General features: G+C 41.1%; 1 protein-coding gene and 1 long non-coding RNA gene across 4 annotated transcripts; both read right to left on the minus strand.

Annotated features, from left to right (window-relative positions):
• Positions 1–6275: 6275 nt before the first annotated feature.
• LOC134224482 (pre-mRNA-splicing factor 38B) lies at positions 6276–9762 on the minus strand. 2 transcript variants are annotated; one of them, XM_062703843.1, is made up of 6 exons: positions 9388–9761; positions 9180–9317; positions 8861–8985; positions 8504–8639; positions 8342–8448; positions 6276–8278 (listed from the first exon to the last, which is right to left on the minus strand). In XM_062703843.1, exons 1-6 carry the CDS (start codon positions 9407–9409, stop codon positions 7787–7789), a joined length of 1020 nt encoding a protein of 339 aa, XP_062559827.1. In that variant the 5' UTR covers positions 9410–9761; the 3' UTR covers positions 6276–7786. The 2 variants fall into 2 exon arrangements, with proteins under 2 accessions (XP_062559827.1, XP_062559828.1); XM_062703844.1 differs by having other exon boundaries at positions 8178–8278; positions 8338–8448; positions 9388–9762.
• Positions 9763–13475: 3713 nt separating this feature from the next.
• On the minus strand, positions 13476–23594 carry LOC134219879 (uncharacterized). Of its 2 annotated transcripts, none has more exons than XR_009981693.1 (4): positions 23460–23594; positions 23140–23401; positions 22688–22892; positions 13476–13814 (listed from the first exon to the last, which is right to left on the minus strand). It is a non-coding gene; the product is annotated as an uncharacterized LOC134219879 (long non-coding RNA). The 2 variants fall into 2 exon arrangements; XR_009981694.1 differs by having other exon boundaries at positions 22665–22892.
• Positions 23595–23634: the final 40 nt, after the last annotated feature.

Below are 23634 nucleotides of genomic sequence, written 5' to 3' on the forward strand. Positions count from 1 at the left end.
CCCAGCCACCCTCAACATGGTCTTGCTTTGTAGCCGCGCGTCTTACCGCACGGCTAAGGAGGGCCCGTTTTACAAGTACTTAATGGATAATGGACAATTCCTTGAGATTTTCAAGTTTTTCCAGGGTTTTGTAAGTAACTGTTATCTAAATCGAGTGTATGATCCTAACATTCCTAACTAATACCAATCCTAAAAGCTGCAGCGCATTTTAATTACCACTGTAGGCTTCTTGAGAAAGGTTTGGTAAAACTCTTAGATTTCAAGAAGATGTAACTAAAAGTTAAATAAGAAAGAACTTTGTATTACACCCAGTTCTTTTTTTACACGGGTGGGTTTTAGCTGATTACGACCTTCAGCGTTGATGAAAATATGAGTTAACCCCATGAAAAAAATCACCAAAAATCAAAGAAATTTCAGGTGGTATTTCAAAAGCTGTAAAAAATCAGGTTAACCGGGAAATTAAAGAATACCAACCGTGTAAAAAAAATATTGGGTGTATTTCGGATGGATTTTAGAAACTCCGCAAACTTTTTAATTCTCTAAACTCCTATTGTCGCTGCAGCAATAAGCATCATCAACGTGCACTGCCCACACGAAGGGAGACCCGACGACGAGAAAGAAGCGTTCTACGCACAGCTGGAGCAGACATACGATGGATGCCCACTGCGGGACGTCAAAATCGTCATCGGTGACGCGCAGGTAGGAAGGGAGGAAATGTATAGACTATAGATAGTGGATTATATAGATGAGCGAAGATAAATCCTCTGTCTCCAAACGAACTGTCAAACGTGTCTCCAAACGAGCATGACGTCACGATTTCAATGGAAATGTTAAGGGCTGTGACGTCATATGCACGTGTGCACGGTCAAAAAAAGCGACTCAGCCATGCTTTCGCTCATCTATAGATTCTACTATCTATAGTATAGACCGGTCATCGATGCATAAACTTCGCAGCCATAAACTTCCGTATCATACATCTATCAGATTTTAATTACAATTTGTCTAGAATTTATTATAACCATTTTAAAATTATCTTCCTATGCTGTGGCGGAGTTAACACCGTCGTGTGTCTTCTTCTTATTTTTACTTGGATTCTGTAGTATTCAGAGCAAGCGGCTAATGATTTTAGCTTGCATAAGTGATTCTAGACTATGAATTGATTCTGCTATTGCGGATGGTACGTTAAACATAAGCAATCAAATATACCAATCGTGAAACCACATATTTCGCGTGCCCCAATTTACCGTACAATGTGGCAAGTTTTACATTAGACTTGATTCGAATTCTCAATTTTGCATATGCGCTAATACTGATCTCTATCGTGAAAGAATCTGTGCATAATTGAGTATTTGAGAGTATGGACAGCAACATATTGAATTTTCTGACGAACTTTGCTTCATTTTAGTGTGTGCCAATGAGTCGGTAGCTTATGAGGGGCTGGGAGAGGTTGCGCGGCGGGGTATGGCAATGCTAGCGCATTGCTGCCACCGCAGTGTGAGATAGTGTTGGCAGCGCCATCGGGTTGAGTAGCAACGACGAAGATTGCACCGGCAGTTTGTTGTCGAATTTTAAAACGAACAGTCGCACCGCTCTTCAACGGCGGATTCCATTTAGCCGTTTTCGGCTGGAATACGACAGCGCCGAGCAAAAATCAAGCCCGTAACCACCTTATGGGTGGACCTAGAGATGTCGTAAAATCCCGATTAATCGATTAGTTACTAATCGATTACTCTTGATTCTTGTCGATTATTGAATCGATTAATCATTGTATAGTAATCGATTCAAAATTAATCGATTATCACAACGATGAATCGATTAATCGAAATAATCAATTAATTTTCGACATCCTTATGATGTTGTAAAATTCTGATTAATCGATTAGTAACTAATCGATTACTCACGATTCATCTCGATTATTGAATCGATTAATCGTTGGGTAATAATCGATTCAAAATTAATCGATTATCACAACGATGAATCGATTAATCGAAGTAATCGATTAATTTGCGACATCTCTAGGTGGACCTTCGTGTCCCGGAGAGACAAACAAGAAGAAGGCGTGCAAATAAAATCATTAGCCGCTTGCTCTGAATACTACAATACTATAACAACAGCGAAAACGTTTTCATTGTGAATGCTACTCACCGTAATATGGGAACTTGCTAACAAGCAACTCAATTACATACATGAGCTCTTAACCGATAAGCTTTGTTGCTAATTCAGACAGAGCTGTTTTATGACTATATGAAAGCTGCATAAACGATAAAAAATGAAATATATTCGGCACAAACTGACTAGCTGATAGATATTTGGGTAATAGTCGAGTTGAAGTTTAAGGGATTATTTGAGGAGGCTTTTCTTTTATTCAGCATTGGATGCTTTTATTCAAATATTATACAGCCAAAGGCTAGAAGTTGAAGCTTTTAGCACCAAAATTGTTAGTTGGGATGACATCGCGCTCTCGTTACACCGGCTTAGCCTGCCGGTGGGCCTGTACCGGATTTTGGAAGGCTATTTCCAGAACCGTGTACTATTATACGAGACCGATGCCGATCAGAGAAGCGTACCTATTACCGCAGGAGTTCCGCAAGGTTCAATACTGGGCCCGGTACTATGGAACCTCATGTATGACGGGGTTCTGAAGCTAAAGTTTCCTCCTGATGTTAAGATCGTCGGTTTCGCAGATGACGTAACCTTGGAGGTCTACGGGGAGTCAATTCCCGAGGTAGAACTGACCGCAGCACACGCGATTAGCACGGTGGAGGATTGGATGAGCGCTAGAGGCCTGCAGCTCGCTCAACATAAAACGGAGGAGGTTATCGTCAACAACCGCAAGTCGGTTCAACATGCAGTGATTCACGTGGGTGAAGTCGCGATCGCAGCAAAGCGGAGTTTGAAGCTCCTTGGGGTCGTAATAGACGACAAGCTGACCTTCGCCAGCCATGTCGACTACGCGTGCAAGAGGGCTCGACTGCTGGTGCGGCATTATCGAGGATGATGTCCAATAGTTCCAAGGTGTGTGTCAGTAGACGTAGGCTACTGGCAGGCGTTGCCGTATCTATTCTTAGGTATGTCGGCCCGTCCTGGGCGAGAGCTCTGGGGATAATCAGTTACCTGCGGAAGCTAGAGAGCACATACCGCCTAAAGTGTCCCAGAGTGATATCTGCCTACCGCACGATATCACACGATGCAGCGTGCGTGATTGCGAGCATGATGCCAGTCGGGCTGGGACACAGCCCTTGATACCCTTATCCAGAGGATGTGCCAAGCGGTGGAGAAGTGGAATGCAGTTTCGACTGCAACCACTCCCATTGCCCATTGCATGACTAACTTGTGATTGATTAGTTAGAGCAAAAACAGGCTGAGTGCGGGGAAGTGAATGAGAGGTTTGCACATGTCGAGGTAAGAGTGTCGTAGCGGGTGGCAACCGCAGTCGCCACCACGAGGCATAGCAGAAAAGTGACCGCATAGGTGTTAGTATGGACTGCATATGCCGAGGTAGGATGGTCGTAGCGTAGAACTGTTGGTACCTATCCTGCCCATGATCGCATATTTGTTACACTCGTATTTTTATTCATTGTGTAGACAGCCTGTAAATCGTTCAGAAAGCTCAATTTACTGCATCTTATCGTACAACGGTACAACAGTAAAATAGGCTTTACTATCTTGCTTATCTGTGATAAGCTGGAAATGATTGAGCTTGTGGGGAGGATTGACAAATGATTTACAAAATCAACGGAAATGCAAATGTTACAAATATGCGATCATGGGCAGTATCGCTATCGACACCTCGAGGCGTCGCAGAGGTGAATAGAGTCAGAGTGAGCATCCAAATCAGTCTCGGGTGACATGTCAGTAGTGAGAACCTAAGGGCCGATGCCCACGTAGCGTTTTTCAAGCTGCGTGCACGCCGCGTCCACGCAAGGTACCCAGCATCAAATGTAGTCGTGCACACGTTTACGTGTGCATTACTCCATTTGATGCTGGGTACCTTGCGTGAACACGGCGTGAACGCAGCGTAAAAAACCGCTACGTGAACATCGGCCCTAAGTAAGTCCCACATGGTGTGCCAGAGCGTGTGTCAGGAGGAGTGACAGGGTGTGCTAGAGTGAGCACCCAAACAAGACTCAGATTTGTGTGCTAGAGCGTGAATCAGGTGGTAGGGTGAGCACCCAAGTTAGACTCACATGGCATGTCAGTGGTTAGCATCCAAGTAAGACTCATATGGTTTTTTTTTCTTCCTAAGCAATGAAGGGGGAATCTGCTCAACAGACATCCTGGTTTTTCCAGGAAGAGCGGGGTTAGGAATCACCTCCAACAGCAAACGAGGGAGGCAGGACTACATCCCCGACCCGCTAAACCGTTTCCATTGCCGCCAAGCCCATAGTCCCTTTGGTACAACCAGAAAGTAATGCTTCAAAGGGAGGCCAGTGCACAACGCTCGAGGATCATCTCGCCCATCCGGGTACGTCTTATTCGACGTACGTCGGCGCTGAGTTCACCGAGCTTGACGTCACTCCTCATCGCCTTCAAGACGTCCGAGTACTTAGCCTCGTCCGCCGTGATGACTAGGGCATCGCCCCTGGAGCGATTGGTGCCTACCCTAGACTTCTTGCTACCCTCATTCGCCTGGTCCTTCTTTTCGGCCCTTGACGTCTTCGGTTTCCTCTTGTTCTTGACCAGGGTCCAGGAGGCGTCATCCCCCTCTATTTCCCTGGTCTGGTGCGGCTGAGAACTCTCAGCCTGCCGTAACCCCTTACCATCGTCTTTCCTGGGTGGACGGACCTTTCCAGGTCCTTCCTCCCCCTGTTTTGGAGGTACCTGGCCGGGGTTCAGCTTCCCAGCCCCACTACCCTTGTTCGGGGTAGTAACCCTCCGCGTTTTGGAGCGGCCCCCAGGGAGCTCATCCCCTGGAGACTGTCTCCTCCGTTTTTGTGTCTGCTCCGTCACCCCCGACGTACCCGCAAATACTTGAGCCTCAGTCTGGGTAGACTTTGGTACCACCGTCTTCGCTGGCACGCCTTCGGTCGATTCGACCTTGCCCGAGTCTGCGAATCCTTGGGCCTCAGTCTGGGTAGACCTCGACTCCACCGATTTCACGGGTTTACACTTGGCCGTCCCGACCGCCCTCTCTACCTTGGCGTCCAGCATCGACTTTCGAAGTTTCTGCAAGCTCCTCTTGAGGTCCTTACTGATATTATGCTTCGATGACGCAAAGTCGATGATGGCGTCCAGCTGTTCCGTCGCCACCTCGAAGGCCGAAAGCCCATCGCGTTTGCGGTTCATCGCCTCCACAAGCCATGGGGCATCAATAACCTCTACCGGCGTTTTTTTAGCCGAGATTAAGGTTAAGTGACCCACGCTGGCGCTGCGCACTGAGCTGCCGACTATTGCCTCTGGCCTCCTAGGCGGAGACCTGAACAACCCACCTCTTGCGAAGGAGTTGTCGCCTACACTACTACCACTAATTGAAGAATTGACTTGGTTTTCCATTTTGGTCCCACGAGTTGCTCGGGAAAAGAGGTCCACCACGCCAGAGCCCAGCATGACGCGGTAAGGGACATTTACTGTGGAGGGTGCCCAGGTACCCCACAGGCTCCGTTAAAGGCCTAGCTTATTATTTCACCCCCCTGGCCATGCATCCCCTCGGCACGGGTCGGCATGGGTGTGTAAGAGAGAGCACCCAAGTAAGACTCATACGGGATGAGTGAGTACCTGTGTGAGCGTGAATGAGCGAGTACATTAAGTACTGCCTATCCCCCAGAAGTAATGCTGGGAGGCAGTTCCTGGGGGAACCAGGGTATTAGTAGAGAGGGTAACTCAAGTAACTTTTTGTTGCTTGGGTCGGTTTAGTGGGTCCGGTGGGCTGGCCTTCTGCCTTCCCCGCGCCAACCCCACTCCCTGAGTGATAATTTCAGGTGTCTGTATGCAGATTTGCCTTCATCCCTCTATATATAAAAAAAGGACACCCACCTGAGTTAACCTCCTCAGGTGTCTGTTTGCAGATTTTCGTTTACCCTTGCCAGAGAAAAAAAAATATTGGATTGATCGCATTATTAGCAAGGGCATTGCCTTGATAACAATCGATCAGCTTTTGCTTGCACGAACATGTTCGGGTATCCATCATAAAAGCAAAGCGCAAGAACCAACCGCACGGGACGACGGTAAAAACGAGAATCCATAGCCTAAATAGCCTTCTTCAGCTAAAAACTTGTCTTATTCAGGCTAAATATTTTTTTTGGTTTCCGGACTTTTCTTAATTAAAAAATACAGCATTCCGAAACGTCGCTAGTACAGCTCTTTATTTGCTTCTCATGTGTAATTTCAGTGATATTTATAGTCCCACGCTTTACACAATTATTCTTGGTTCATCTTACCCACTACATTCGTTCGGCGATGCGTAATTCTTCGAAACTCACTCATGCGGAGACAAAACTAATGCAATATGTTGTTTGGTGAAGAATGGTATGAGCTTGAATCAATATTCAACGCAAGACAGTCACTCTTTAGCCCTACACAGGTGCAATGCTTATACGCTAATCTGTGCATCGCGTTTGAATCAATAACCGTTTACAGTCTCTTTCACGCCGGTATCTACTTCTCAGAATGTGCCGTAACTATTGTTGGGTTGTGTCTTTTGAGTAAAACCTGAGCCGTTGTCTGTTTCATGATCATTCGCACAACTGATATTCTGCATGCTTGTGTGAAACTGGACCTTCTTTAATGCTCTATAAAATACCTACACCTTAAACCTTACAAACTAGATTTTAAGTCAATCGAAAACAAACGAATAGAATCTTGCCGCATTTTGCCTTAGCATACTTCCTAACGTAATTACTGTTTATTTTTAATCTGTTGGAGAGGGTGAAGAAAAACTCGAGAGTGGAACTACGAAAGTCCTTACAAATCAATGGACACGTACGAGCTGCATGCTTATTTATCGTATCTGAGGTAGAGAAACACTTCGTGGTTTGCTTTTACTGCTGTATTAATTAATGTAAGGTGACGACAACATTGCATCCATTGAATGTGTTCATGTCGACTTTCGCGTTCATGGACGCGTAGATTGTAGAGTAGAAATATGTATGAGAAATATTTGAGTGTGGAGACGTTACGCATTGAGAACTGCACCGGAGCGAAGTGCATCACATCCATAGTGCAAAAGAGGACAACTTTTGATTTCTTCTCTACCCGTTTGATTGTAAATTGCAGTGCGTGCGCAGTGAATACACAACAAAGTACATCGTAAAACCTACTAACAGCAACATGATTAACTTGTTGTCCGATTTTGCAAGGCATTGTGATTTACCGTCGCTTCCGGTGAAGACTAATAAGTGCGGTTTAACTGTTTTTACTGTAATTGTAGCTGTAGATTATGAGGTAAGTGTAAAGTAAATGTGAGATAAAACAATAAAAGGAAATGAAAGTAAACATCTGTATCCCGTAATGAAGTTTGCTGCTATTCGCCTGCATAAAGGTACTCAGTATTCTAGTTTGTCTTGAAGATAACGAACAATCTGCTGAACTCCGGACTGGTTCAGATCGATTCTATTCCCAGGTAAATGGTGCCATTCTAATCTATACCAAGCAATGCATACTTGGGATTCTTTAAAATCTCCGAAATTCATTTTCGCTTTTAACTAATCGGCTTCATTCTAAAACTTTATCAAATGATCGGAAATAAGTTAGCATTCTATACACTCTTGTCGCATTCTTAAAGTGTTTCGCGTTTAGTGTGCAATTTTGTCTACGAGTACATACGAAATCATGTGCTCAATTACAATACCTAACGATGCCGTCGTTCGTAATCCCTATCTCGATCGCGTTGACGGTCGCGATCCCTTGATCTGGATCGCTTTTCGCGGTATCGCTCCCGACCGCGGTCGTAGTCTCTGTCCCGCTCTCTCCTGTCTCTATCGCGATCTCTGTCTCTCTCGCGTTCACGATCCCTTCCCCGACGTAGATCGTCATCGCGATCGAAGCGGGCAGCCGATCGCGTCGGTTCGCTATCACGATCGCAATGGCCCGTGTATTTCACACGACTCGGTTCGCCATAATCGCCACGTGTGCTCCCAGTCGGGCGTTCGTAGCGTTGAGAATTTGCCTTATTGTAGCGATCGTTCACCGGATCGGAAAACGTGACATTGTTCTCCCGAGCGAATTTCTCCAGTTTAGACTCATTCTGCTTCTGGATTGGTACCGGAATTCGCGGGAACAGCGTAGAGAACCAATCCAGTTTTGTCAGCCACTGGCGGATCATTGTTCCGATTGTCATAGTCTGGAATTTTAATTCATGTCAAAGTTGTGCTCAGAAATTAATTCCAAAGAGTTAAGTACCTACCTGGCCACCTCCAGCTTTTACATCAATTTCCTCTTCATCTAACAAATACGACTCGTACCAATCGTATAAATCAGCTGGAGGTTGCGTGAATCTTAGATACATAAAACCTAAACAAGAGTTAATTAGAATACAATAATCGTAACAATGTTTCCAACAGTTTACCTAAAGCTCTTATGTACGGCGAATCGCCGTGGGTAAGAAGTCCATTGACCTGCTTCCTCGTCAAACGTAAAGTGTACAGTTTGTAGAGCAAACAAAAGGCGGTTGAAACGATTCCTCCAGCTCCAACTCCTCGAACCTGTCGCGAACAAATTTAGATTAATTGTAGCAGTGGCGTAGCCAGAAAATTGGGCGGGGGGGGGGGGGGGGTTCTGAACATTTTTTTTTTCAAAAAAAAATTTGTTCTAAAAATTGTGTCTCTGGGGGGGGTTTTATGCCCAAAACCACCCCCGTGGCTACGCCACTGAATTGTAGTTGTAAGTCTTTAACATGTTTTATTTCCAAAGTATAGCAACTTACCCCACCGCACATTCCAGTTTGGCCGGATGTTTTACGCGACCCTCGCTCCCAGGGTTCAAGATGTTTGACCTGGTAGTAGATCTCATCTACCACTTCGTGATAAGTCTTCAGTTTAAACAAGGACACTGGCAAAAAGTTTAAAAAATACAAATTTATCATCAAAACTAAACAGTAACCAAATTCGGACAATAGGAGTCAGTATTTCTAATCACCGGTCATTAAGTCGTTGAATCAAATATGACTCACACAAAATATAACTAATGAATGACGAAAATAACACCACATATAAATGTTCAAATTTCGACGAATAAGTAAGTACCTTTGAAGTAACTGGACCCCTGTATGTTCGCCAAGATCAGTGGGTTTAGATTCATTGTACTTTCGTTTCCCCATAGCGGCAAAGCATTGTTCTGCTTCGCAGATTTCTTCGGTGGGTGCTGCTGCTGTTGCGGTTCGTCTGAAAATTGTTCACATGGCAGATCAATGCAAGTTACAACACATAACATTTTTGATATTTTTCTACTCACCATCGTAGTATTCGGACTCCATGGTTGTTGATTTCGAGGGGCGCGGATAACAGGCGACACTGCCCTGTTACGGTATTCTGCTGCCACCTCCCGAAGCACCAGCGAATGATGATTCTACTCGTCTTGATGACGGCTTGGATGAGAAGTGATGATTCGCACACCGCCGCCAACAAATTTGGAACTCATTTATCCATTCATACAAGGCTTCAAACAAGTGGAAAACACCTTCCTCACAATCCGTCTACTTTGCACCAACTAAGGAAATCGAAACCTAATGGAATTTGGATTGAATTTTGAGGAAATAATAGTAAAAAAATTGCCGCTAGACCAAACAATCCGCAGACGATTCACAGATTTTCTTTTTATTTGACACGATGATGATGATACCGCACTCGAAGATAAGTCCGACACTCCGACAGATGATTTGTCAAAAAGAAGTATTTGTTTGACAAAAAAGCCACATGGAACAGGGGACTGAAGAGAAGGCTAATACGCCCTGGGTGGTGCGAATAGAATCGATTTGGTTGTCAAACTGAAGCCAAAATTTTCTATTGTGCCGGAGCCAAACATTGAAGATTGTGGTTATGTTCGTTTTAGATTTTATATTGAGAAGTATTGTTATTTTTTAGGGATATAAAATAAAAATAAACTTAGTTTGAGTTTCGAATTCTTAGTAACAAATATTTTCACATTATATTTCGAGTGGAAAATTAGTGAGAAAGCAACCTAAAGGCACTCGTTACGAAATTTCACGAGATTTAGCAACTGATTGTAGCAGGAATGTTTGTAAACTATCGTAAAGTCATGTAGAGTCTCGTGCATTTGTGCGCCCTTATGCAGCATGGAAAGAGAAATGCGAAGAGCGGGAAATGTTTGACAGCCAAGTAACTGCAAAATAATTTTGTTTATGGGAGTGATTTCAAAATATCCCTCTACTCGCTTGAGAACAGAAAAGCGGCTCTATCCGCAGCACCCAGAATACGCCTACCCAGCGCCTACCCACCATTCATTCAACTGGCGTACAATGTTTTTGTTTTAATTTCGTTTTATTCATGATAACAAAACTTCGGAAGTATCGACAAGCTATTTTTCGACATAAGGAAGCCATACAAACACAAAAGGCTCGATGTACCTCAACTAATTGCAAGTTTTCGCCAGGAGAAGTTAATTGCCGATAATTAGCACTAACTGCGTATGAACCAATCACCCATAATGAGCGCTGAATTCGGGTATACTACCCACAAACCGGGTACCAAAAACAGAAGTACCAAAAACGATGTTGGGTAGAGTGCCATTGTACCGCGGATGACAGGCGTTTCACCCTCCTGACATGGAAGAATAGACCTTTTCCATCAAAAATTGTATTTCAAGACAAAATTTTCAAAACGACTTATCTGCTTTTGTAAACAAAGATCCAAACGACGATTTGACGAATCTGATAGCTCTCCCACGCAAACCAACACCATCAACAGGTAGCGGAATTCTTCATTCCGGCAGCAAAAAGCGCTGTGCGTCGTTTCCTTTGGGGAGCGCCGCGTGTACTTTTGGGCAAATGCGTTAATAATATTCACGTAAAAAAATAACCTTATATGTTATGGCAAAAAACCATTCGAAAATACTTATACTCTTCATTATGCCACCAAATGAATGATCCCATATCAAAAAGCTAATAACATTCATAAGTTAATGAAAAGTATAAGTTTCCGAATGTATGTGACTAATACGGTGTATAAGTTTTTTCTTATACATGTCATTAAGCGCCTGCTTTGGTAAAAAAGTATTAGAAATATTAATAATAAACAACATTAAATTTTTTTACGTGTTGCGAGAAAAGAGAAAAATTCTAATTTTGCGGAGCAAAGAAGAAGAAGATGCAGACTGAGTGTCGGAAACTTCAAAATGACATGTACTGTACGAAAAGTGTTGATATTTCTTGATATCAAGAATATTCGAGAAATCTAAAATGTTTCAAAATCACATAAATATATGACAAAATGTCTTTAAAGAACCATAAAACTTGTTGAAAAAATATAGCGGCATGTAACACTTGTTTAAAGTTGCATATTCTCGTAGATTTTGATAATCAACATTCACACCGAAAACACAGAGAAACAGACGTCTCACTTAGAACAAAATGCAATCAAAATCATCGTCACGGTAACATTATCGCCCAATGCTAAATGCACTGTGATTGGACAATCGGAAACCAGATGGTGGTAGGGTGCAAACGTCAAACACAAGCAAAATCGATGGAAGCGCCATCGGTGGCAAATCGACCACCTACAAAAAAATTAATTTTCCGTTGAAAAGGTGAACGATGGAACATGCACAGACAAACAGACGTAACAGCTTGAACAATTTTCTAAAAAATCCATCGCCCAACTCCTCTACCACCATCTTGCGAGCATGTTACACGAAACAATATTTCGTATGACATTGTCACCAGAAGGCGCTGGAGTGAAATGTCAAACTCTACACTACTAAAAATCTACACATATTTATTGGCAAAAATCCATAGATTTAACTTATGATGTATATCAGCGCACACATAACCATTCTCCACGCGAACTACTTATAAAATATATATCCAAATAAACTTTATGTGTGGTCTCGAATTAGCAATTATTTAATTAATGTGTGGTTCTATATCGATTATATTAGGGTGGAGCTATTGCAAAAATCTATAACGGCGACACATATATCTTATATAGATATTTTTGGCAGTGTAAGGATTACGACGCAAGCGCCTCTAGTTGTGAAACGCGCAACCAATCAAATTCAAATTGATCGTTGAAGTCATGGTCTATGGTATTTTTTCTAGTGTTACGTCTGTTTGTCTGTGGAACATGTGTTGAGTGAGGCGTCTGTTTTTCTGTGCCGAAAAAATAAAACAAAAATTTTTACCGTGCAACAAGTGATTTGACGTTTGCGTAACAGCTTTCTGACAGTCGACCGTTGGACCCCGGTTCGAATTTTTCAATCTTCTCGCAATACGGACTTATCCACGAGCGTCTTCTTTTTCCACGATTCTTCTTCTTATATTGGGTATTTATCTGAAAATCAAAAATAGAGCGCGTTTCAGAAAGCAACTTCCCCATACGCGACTACATGTTAAAGAAAAACACACCAATTCAATGTTAAAAGAAAGCGTTCATTCCCGAATAGAATGATATTATACAACTATTTTTCGAGTTATCGTTTTTTGATTATAAATAATTGTAATTGAAGTTTTAATGGAATCATAAAAATATCGAACAATAATCATACGATGAATAACATTCACGATAGGGTTTACAATAATTCGATATCAGACGATACATTGAATGGGTTGTTAAGTATCGTTACCATTCAAAAAGGCCAACTTTTCCATATATTTTTGCTAAGCAATTTTACCATATATCGTTGGCTAATCATCATTTTTTACCATGTGATTATTCGGATTATAATTGCATTCAACCACAGACAAACAGACATAACACTCGTCAAATTTCCATCGTTCACTGATTTACAGGTCAATTCAAATATTCATTAGTTGGCCAATCGATCACTAGTGGCGCGCGCATCGGATTTGCTCGAGTTTGACGTTTGCTCACTACCGCCATCTGGTTCGCGATTTGCTCAACTAATTGAAATCAACAGATGTCGTTAGTGTTTAAACGACGATGAGTTTGATGAGTGAATGTTCAATGTGTTATGTCTGTTTGTCTGTGATTCAACCAAGAAGATCAAAAGTATGATTTTTGTTAAAACAAATGAAGATTCCATGGTTAATCCAAATTGAAAGGTGTTTGATAAACATTCAATTATACGATAGCCGTATTACAATATGTACACAGCAAAAAAAGTTGTTGAATATTACATCGAAATCGCTGCAACCAGTTGAATCCATCGGCTGTTTAATATTACACTGCGCGATGTACAAAATTACCTTCTATGTAATAAACAGGAGCGATGTAATTTTGTTTTGATGTAATAAATTAGACGACGTAATTCAAGCAATGTAAATGTATATGATGTAAAACAGTACTTGAAAGCTTGTGAATTTAAATCTGATGGTGATTTTCTTTTATGGAGTTATTTGTCTCATTTCATTTTATTGTAAATATATATTTATAAAAACAATTTTTATGATAAACCTAACTTAATTAGATTTCTTTAGATCGCGTAGTGGATCTGAAGGTTTTGCTATTTACATCAAAGGTCTTCTTTTCACACAGAGAGGGTCCATTCGTGGTTATTTTTTCATCATTTAGCCTGATGCCGAAGTGGCCTCTGCAATATATAACAGGCGTATCCATTCCACGGTCCATGGCTGTACTACGTCACCGGCCAAGCAGTCTGCGAAGCGCCCGTAAATCGTTTTCCGCCTGATCGATCCACCTTGTAAAATCCTCCAGTTTGAAGATTTGGATTTGACGTTCGGTGTCCTATAAGAGAAAAACGATTAATTGCCGTCACCATGAACTTGAAATTTATGTATAAACAAATTCTGCATCTAATCTACTAACGTTACATAAACAAATTTTAAGAATATTGGTACGCTTTGAAGGAATTTGGTCTACTGGATTCTAAAGGGAATTCTTTCTGAGGTACCGAGAAAATTTCTTCAAAGATTCCGAAAAGAATCCTTCTGAGATTACGAAGGGATGCCTTCTAGGATTCCGAGCAAAATCTTTCTGGAATTTCAAAGAATAATCTTCTTGAATTTCGAAAAAAGGATTCTGAAATTCCGAACGGAGCCCTTCGGTGATTCCTTCCGCGATTCCGAACAGATCCCAAAGAGAATCCTTCTGGTATTCCAAAGGGAATCTTTTTGGTATTCCATAGAAAATTCTTCTCAGATTCAAAACCTAATCCTTCTGTCATGAGAGGAAAAACCTTTAAGGATTCCGAAGGGATTCCTTCTTGGATTATAATGAAATTGATCTGAAATTCTAAACAGAATCCTTCTGCGATTCCAAAAAGAATCCTTTTCCGGCATTTCAAACAATTTTTTTTTAGGATTCCAAAGAAATCGTTCCGGAATTCCAAAGCAGGGATCCGAACGGAATCCTTTTGTAGTTCCACATAGTATACTTTTAAGGTTGCGAAGAGAATCCTGAGTTAGGGGCTCTCCTTAGTCGTGCGGTAAGATGCGCGGCTACAAAGCAAGACCATACTGAGGGTGGCTGGGTTCGATTCCCGGTGCCGGTCTAGACAATTTTCGGATTGGAAATTGTCTCGACTTCCCTGGGCATAAAGTATCATCGTGTTAGCCTCATGATATACGAATGCAGAAATGGTAACCTGGCTTAGAAACCTCGCAGTTAATAACTGTGGAAGTGCTTAATGAACACTAAGCTGCGAGGCGGCAATGTCCCAGTGGGGGATGTAATGCCAATGAAGAAGAAGAAGAGAAGAAGAGAATCCTGGGATTCCGAAGGGAGTCGTTCTTGAATTCTGCTGAAAAATATTCTTAGATTCCGAAAGAGATTCTTTAGAGATTAAAAAAAATCTATCTGGGGTCCAAAAAGAATCTCTCTGGAATTCCAAAGAAATTTTTTCAATGATTTCATAGAGAATTCTTCGGGGATACCAATCATATTCTAAAGGAAATTCTTCTGCGATTCCAAAGAACATGCCTCTGAGGTACCAAAGGAAATCTTTCTAGGATTCCGAAGAAAATTCTTGATACCTCGAGGGGAATCATTCTAGGGTTTGAAACTAGGATTACGAAGGGAATCTTTTTTAGATTCCGATGAATTTTTTTTTTTATGTCTTTATTTGTGTGTTTTTTTAAATTTTACATTAAGTTCAACACAATATAGATTCCGATGAAAATTGTTCTGAGATTTCGAAGAGAATCCTTCTGGAATCTTCCGGTCTCGTTGGACATTCCACTGTGCCTGTTCTGTCGTAATTATATCGAAAGATTCCAACAGTTACTTGGGGGGGAATCGTTTTGGGGTTTCATTGAGAATCCTTTAGGGATTCCTTGAGAAACCCTTTGGTGATTCCATGGAGAATCCTTTAGAGATTCCAAGGGGAATCCTTTAGGGATTCCAAGAGGAATCGTTTAGGGATTCTACGGGGGTTCCTTCAGGTACTCCATGAGAATCTTTAAGGGATTTCATGGGAAATTCTTTATGCATTTCATGGTGAATCCAAAGGGAAATCCTTCAGGGATTCCAAAGGGGAATCCTGCAGGGATTCCAAAGGGGAATCTTGCAAGGATTCCAAAGGGGAATCCTGCAGGGATTCCAAAGGGGAATCCTTTAGGGATTCCGAAGGGGAATCCTTCGTGTGACACCTCAAACTTCATGATTTTACAAAGCAATTATGTGAATGATATTTTTAGGGTTCCTGGCCCACTCGGATTCAATCCGGCCACATCCGTCCCAATCCGGGGACCTACGGAATGGCCATTTTCTAAATTGATTCAAAATAGGTCGTGCGACACCTCCAACTTCATGAATTTACAAAGCAAGGATGTGAATGATATTTTAGGGTTCCTGGCCTTCTCGGATTCAATTCGGCTACATCGATCACAATCCGGGGACCAACGGAATGGCCATTTTCTAAATTGATTGAAAATAGGTCGTGCGACACCTCAAACTTCATTATTTCACAAAGCAATGATGGGAATGGTATTTTTAGGGTTCCTGGCCCACTCGGATTAAATCCGGCCAAATCGGTCACAATCCAGGGACCCAGGAATTCCACCGAAAATTTATATAGAAATTATACTGTAAATGAAATCAACAATGGAATTTTCGGAGCAATTCCTAGATTTATTCCCAAAGAAATCCTGAAAGAATTCCGGTGGAAAATTCATGAATTCTACAGGAGTTTTTCTGAAAATTCCTCCGGGAATTCCACCTCAAAGAGTTTCTGTAGGATTTTCTCCGAGAATTATTCCGGTAGTTCTATCCGCAGATCCTACGGGGGTTCCTCTGAAAATTCTTCCGGGAATTTCCTCCGGGAATTCATTCAAGCTTTCTTTCTGGAATTCATTTAGGCTTCTTCAGGAATGTATATAGAAATTCCTCCAGAAGCTCTACCGAGAATTTTTCTGGGAGCTCCTCAAAGAATTCTTCGTGAGGTCCTCTGATGATTATGATGATCCAGCTACATACCCCTATAATGGTTTCAGCTAGACCAGATTTGTCTATAAGATGAATTATCCAAGATTTTTTCCGAGAATTCTTCTGGTAGTTTCAGTTTCTTCGGGGGTTCATTTGAAAATTCTCCCGGGAGTTTTTTTCAGAAATTCCTCCGGCAGTTATTTCAAGAATTCCTCCGGGAATTCAACAGGCAATTCATCCGGGTGTTTATCCGGGAATTCCTCCGGGAGTTCCACCAGTAGCTCTTCCAGGAAATCATGCAGGTTTTTTTCATGAAATCATTTAGGCCTTCTTCAGAAATTTAGCTGGAAATTCCTCTTAAAGTTCTTCCAATAGTTTCTCTGGGAGTTCCTCTACACTGCCAAAAATATCTATATAAGATATATGTGTCGCCGTTATAAATTTTTGCAATAGCTCCACCCTAATATAATCGATAAAGAACCACACATAAATTAAATAATTGCTAATTCGAGACCACACATTAAGCTTATTTGGATATATATTTTATAAGTAGTTCGCGTGGAGAATGGTTATGTGTGCGCTGATATACATCATAAGTTAAATCTATGGATTTTTGCCAATAAATATGTGTGGATTTTTAGTAGTGTAGGAATTTTTCTAGGAGTTCCTCCTGAAATTCCTCCGGGAGTTCTTACGGGAGCTCTTCCGGCAGTTCCTTCAGGAGATCCACCGGCAGTTTTTATGAGCATTCCTCCGGAAGTGTTCCTCTAAGAAGGAACTTCTGGAGTAATTTCCGGAGGAGCTCGCGGAGGAATTTCCGGAGAAATTATCAGAGGAATTTTCGGATGAACTTCCGGTGGAATTAGAGGAATTTCTAAAAGAACTGCAGGAAGAATTTCTAGAGTAACCCTCGTAAGAACTCCTGGATGAACTCCCAAATGAACTTCCGTAAGAATTCCAGGAGGAACTCCTGGAAGAATTCTCAAAGAGATCCGGAGGAACTCCCAGAGAAATTCTCCGAGGAATTTCTGGAGGATTTTGTAGATTAATTTTCAAAAAAAAATCCTGAATGAATTCCCGGAGGTGCTACTGCTGGAACTCCCGGAGGAATTTTCGGAGGAACACCCGGAGTTGAATTTTTAGAGAAACTTTCGAAATCCCATTTCCCATGAAATTCCTGCCATATATCCTCCAGGAATTCCCTGTGAAGTTCTCTTGAAAAAACTCGAAAAAATGCTGAAGAAATTACCGGAGGTTAGTACTGAAGAAATTCCTGGATGAAATCTTGGAAGATATTTTGGAGGAACTCTCAAATTAATATCCGAATGAAATTCTGGAGTAAATTTCTAGTGAAGTCCGGGAAGCATTCTAGGACGATTCCGCGAAAAAATTTCGGGAGAAATTCCTGAAGGAATTCCTGGAGAAGTACCTGAAGCAATTACCGGGAAAATACCTGGAAGAATTTCCGAGGAAATACATGGACGAATTCCTGGAAATATTTCCAAAGAAATTTTTAGATGAATTCTTGATCTGAAGTAAAAGCGGAAAGAATTCCAGAACGAAATCCTAGAGGATTTCGCTACTAAATTTACGGAGGTATTCCCGGAAAAACTCCTGAAAGTTATCCTGGAGGAATTAAAGGAAGAGTTCCTGGAGGAATGCCCGGAGAAGTTCCTAGAAGAATTTCCGAAGGAATTTCATATAGATTTACAAGCGAAATTATGGAGCGAAATCGGAGGATTTCCGTCATAAATTTCTGAAGCAACTTCTAGCGGAATTTTGGGAAGAAAATTCCGTTTGTATTCTTGAAGGAACTCTCGAATGTATTCCTGAGGGAAATGCCGGAGATAGTTCTGGAAGAATAGCCAAAGAAATGTCTAGAAGGAATTTCAAGGAATTTCCTCATGAATTACCTAAAAACAAATTTAGTGAGGGGTTTCTAGATAAGGAGAAATTACAATTACATGAAGAAGATTTTCGAACGTTTTCAGAGGTTTTTGTGGATAACTTTCCGGAGGAATTAAGAAGTTCCCAGGGGAGCTTCTAGAAGGATTTTTTCGAGTTGTTTTGTCCCAACCTGTCCCCTCTGGCTACGCCCTTGTATCATTCCCATAATTGCTTTGTAAAATCATGAAGTTTGGGGTGTCACACAACCTATTTTGAATCAATTCAGAAAATGGCCATTCCGTAGGTCCCCGGATTGTGGCCGGAATGGATCCGAGTGGGCCAGGAACCCTAAAAATATCATTCCCATCATTGCTTTGTGAAATCATAAAGTTTGAGGTGTCGCACGACCTATTTTGAATCAATTTAGAAAATGGCCATTCCGTTGTTCCCGGGTTGTGACCGATGTGGCCAGATTGCGTCCGAGTGGGCCAGGAACCCCAAAAATATCATTCCCATCATTGCTTTGTGAAATCATGAAGTTTGAGGGGTCGCACGACCTGTTTTGACTTAAAATTGTAAATGGCCACTTATTCCGGGGACAACTGACCCCAACGGAATCTGGAATAATTCTGGAACCGTACTGTGGATAGCCTCGAAACTAGTATAAATCCATCCGGATGGAATGCAACTTGTTGCGAAAGAATCGGTTAAGAAATGCGATTTTTATAGCAGTTTAGATTTTTGAAAGACCTTAAAAACAGACGTTGGGGACGGAAAGGTTAATCCATTGAGGATTCTCCATGAAACCTTTAAGGAATTCCTTATGAAACCCCTGAAAAATGTACTGGGATCCCTACAGTATTCCCCATTGAATCTATTAACCATTCCCCATGGAATCCCTTTCGGTAGCCTCACACCTAGGGAATTTGGTCCGCGGATATTTTTCCCATGTATTTTTACATATGGGATTTGAGCACGGAGAATCAAAATTCCGGCCCCATTTAAAATACACGGTGATCAAAATACAGCGGAACATTTTCCGGAAAAGTAGCCTTTAAGGATTCCCCAAGAAATCTGTAGAAGATACTCTTATGAAATCCCTAAAAAAATCCACTTGAAATCCCTATAAAAGATTCCGGATGGAATCCCTAAAAAATCCCTAAAAAAATCCTAGTGGGATCCCTAAAATATTTCCCGTGCAATTGCACAGGGACCAAAATCTGGCGGACATTTTCTCTGAGTTGTGAGACTCCCTTAAAGGATTCCTAATGGAATTCGTAAAAGATTTCTCATAATATCCCTAAACAATTCCCCATTGAATCAATCCCTAAAGGATTCTCCAAGAAATCTGTAAAGGATTCTCCATGAAATCCCTATAAAAGATTCCCCATGAAATCCCTAAAGGATTCCTCATGAAATCCCAAAAAGTCCTAGGGGGATCCCTAAAATAATACTTCCCATGGAATCCCTAAATGATTCCCCTTAGAAACCCTTTAGGATTCTTCATGAAATCCCTAAAGCCTTCTCCATTGTATTTCTAAAGAATACCCCTTTTTTTTTCTTTATTAAAGAGGCTTTCAGCTCTTAGCTGGTTCACCTCTAAAAAGAATTCCCCATGGAATCCCTGAGAAATTCCTATTGAGATCCCTAAAATATTTCTCTTGGATACCCTGAAGCATTCCCCATGGAACCCCTAAAGAATTTCCCTTGGAATACCTTAAGAATTCTTCTTGGAGTCCCCAACGGATTTTCCATGGTATCCTTAAAAGCTTTCTCGTGGAATACCTAAAGCATGCTCCACAGTATCCTTGAAAGTTTCCTTATGGGATCCATAAAGGATTCCCCATGTGATCCCTAAAGGATTCCCCATGGAAACCCTAAACGATTCCCTATGGAATCCCCAAATGATTCCCCATCTAATCCTTGCAGGATTTCTAATGAGATTCCTGAAGGATTCCCCAAACGGATTTCAAAGAATATTGTGGCCACATTAAAATTTGGTCAACAAAAACCCCCCTGACAATAATAGAACAAAACCTGCCGGAGCCGTCCTTTTCCCTATGTACATTATTTGAAGTTTAATTACAATTATAATATTTTACTAGAAAACATCGAATTCTATCTTTGTGAATCTACATATAATATTTCTTCACTTTATCCTATACGCCTCAATAAAAACATCAATGAGTCATGTTTGTCAATTGTTAATTTCCAAAAACCCATCTCGATCATAGCAATCCTATGGGGCAAAAAAAAAGAGTCATGTTTTTAAAAGATTATGAATTTCCATTTGATGACATGCTTAGAAAGTCATATGATCAATATCTTGTCTGCAGGTGGAATGCTTCTAATTATTTGTATATGCAGTGGGTGAGGGGTTTTATTTTTATAGATTTCCTATGTGTACGAAAAATATGATTACATATTACAGAATCAACGGGCTCCAGAAAAAACTGCGGGCAAAAAAAATCACACTCGCCCCAAATGTGTCATGTACAAAACGCTCGCTCAACTCTACGGTGAACCCAGTGTCCAGATGGTAGCTAAAACTGGAAGGGTGCAATGGGCAGGGTATGTTGCAAGAATGGCGGACTGCAGCTCTGTAGAGATGGTGTTCGCATCCATTCCGGCAGCTTCAACAAAGCGGGGACAGACCAGGTTCGATTCAGCGTGCGTGGAGCGCAACCGAGCATGAAGAGAAATAAATGAATGAATAGATAAATTACTCTATAATATCAGTGTCTTTGTCTTTTCATCCGTCGATGGACATATACCAGATTACAAATAAATATATTTATTACTGATCTGGTTTCCTAATATTGACACACTGGTGGTATTTATACCATGGTACTAGTTATATCACAAGTGTAAAATCTTCTTGTACCATGCTGGTACAACGTGGTGAGCCATGGTACAGTATGTACTACGGCATATAACCGTGGTGTACCACAGTCCTTGTACTACTAGGGATGAATGAGCTTATGGGTTGATATCCCTAAAAAAAACAAACCAGAACCAGAAAACCAGTCCTTGATCTTTAGTATATATAATTTCAGCCTTTTAATATCAATTTATTCAATTATATTTCAATGCTGATTTAGTGTTGTAAAGTGAGAAGAAAGACCAAGTCACGTCCTCTATATGCGTTCTAGTCATGTTAATTGTTAACTAGATTAATAGCTGTTAAGTGAACTCTATGTCTATGTCCGTTCACTTCGAATAAAGCATTCAAAACATATCTCTAAAACATATTAGGGGTATACACTTAACGGCGTAAGTTGCTGCGTATCTGATTATAGAAATGTTTCACACTCAATCACAAGGGACATATTTCAAATCACCTATGAAACATTTCCATAAACAGATACACAGCAACCTACGACGTTAAGTGAATCCCCCTATTATATTATATCTTTTACCGCCTATAATCTACAATGAATCGCCTGCTTTGAGCGTGCTAACAGCGGCACACTAGGAGTTAACTTTCGAAAATCAGTATGGCGAAAGGCATCTAATGCTTAATATCTCAAAAATAAGCACCTTAATCAAAAAAAATATTTGGTAGGCGTAGTAGCGGACACCTTCCTACATAACCGGTACCAAATAGTTTTCCGTGAAAAGTTCCTACGGTTAAGAAAACCCGCGTTAGATGTCATTCGCCATACAAACTTCAGGTGGTTAACCCATGCTGGCTATTTTGCGCATATACCATAGCGCCTGGATGTGACAGCGGCGGGTAGAAAATCAGCCACTGCCAATAATTCATTGAAAAAACACATAAAATAAAAAAAAAATGACATTCTATCATTAGCAATTGAGAGCGAATTCCTTATTTCCTGATGTCGCAACTACATCGCGACTAGTGCGCATCTATTGCACCGCCGTGCGCCATCATGCACACTAGTTACGCCACAAGTGCGACATGATGGAATGGAAGAAAACTTGATTGTCGCGAGAGCTCAATTTACTTTTCAACTGGACAACAATAATGCTGATCCATTGATTCTTTAGATCAGTGTTAAGCTTGTTAAATATTTTCAAGAAACGTCGTCAACGTTCATTATTACTCTTATACACATTGCATTAACAAAATCACTATTTGGTTTGAATTCCGCCAAGCAATAAACTTTGGGAAAGGAGATACTGCACGATACGACTACTCCCTGTATAAATATAACTATAAAAAATGAGTGGTTCTGTCGGGGAATATGTTCCTCCAAATACCCCAAAAAAACTCATGAGGATTCATAGCAGCATGCTGATTAAAATACGTAGACATCAAAAAAGTTGAAAGAGTTTTAGATCTTATTCTAGTCAGGTTCTCACCAATATTTAATTGTTGTACCTACATCAAGAACAACTTTTGATTCCTTCCAGAAATCAAACATTCCTGATGCTTCAAAAACGCATGATACCATCCGGCAACGGTTGCAGTCATATAGATTCACAGATCGTCTTCCATGGCTTTAAATTGTTAAGAGCTCCTGATATTGGAATGGGCTTTATGGCAAATAAGCTTCGTCTTGCCAGGACAGTTGAACAAGCGGGGGTAGGCTGAAATATACGAAATTTGAATTTAGAAAATTTCTTAAAATCATCAAAGAAACTTATGACTATCAACTATGAATTGCGGAAATAACTCTACTATTACTGGCAAGGAATGTTCAAAGATGTTTTACCCACAAGATTGCTCAATTATATAATAAATTGTCTAATAAAATTGAGGTTCGTATGGTCCAAGATAACACTTGCCAAAAACATTGTAAGAATTTGGATTTTGTTTTAGAAAACTTGAGTTTACCTGGTGTTTACAATCTTCTTATGGCCACAGACCGATGATTGGGAGCAGGGTCAAGGGTGCACAGTCGAGGCCGGACACTTTCACCGGCCTTTTCCGGAATCGGAATCGGCCTTTTCCTCACGCCCGTTACAAGAAATTACGGCATATCTAATCCTCCGGCAGCTTTGCGTAAATCCAACCGCAAACCGCAGTTGATTTCAGACTGCAGTTCTACTTGTTCCCTCTTTTCCATAGTCGTTCCGTCATACGGAACTACAAAATCCTGAAACGGAAATATAACAAATTATTCAAAATAATTATTCCAAGGAAAATATACTTACAACTTATACGGTACCAGATCCATAAATATTCCACTATCATCCTTTTTTTCAGGCAAATAGCTGGTAGAATTTACAGTAATTGCGTTTTTGTCAAACATAAAACTTTGCGAAGTGCTAGAGCAATTTCAAAATGGCACCTGCCTGCACGTCTGTCGGACTGCCATGAGCTCAGATT

The sequence above is a fragment of the Armigeres subalbatus genome, chromosome 3 (genome assembly GCF_024139115.2).
Source record: "Armigeres subalbatus isolate Guangzhou_Male chromosome 3, GZ_Asu_2, whole genome shotgun sequence".
Classification (NCBI taxonomy): Eukaryota; Metazoa; Arthropoda; class Insecta; order Diptera; family Culicidae; genus Armigeres; species Armigeres subalbatus.

What these genes read in the sequence shown, in the direction of transcription:
- LOC134224482 (XM_062703843.1), bottom strand. Translation starts at nt 9,409, where the DNA reads ATGGAGTCCGAATACTACGATG. An exon ending in GGAGTCCGAATACTACGATG is followed by an intron (nt 9,318 to 9,387) that starts GTGAGTAGAAAA and finishes AACAATTTTCAG; the next exon opens with ACGAACCGCAACAGCAGCAG. An exon ending in TAAAAGCTGGAGGTGGCCAG is followed by an intron (nt 8,279 to 8,341) that starts GTAGGTACTTAA and finishes TTAAAATTCCAG; the next exon opens with ACTATGACAATCGGAACAAT.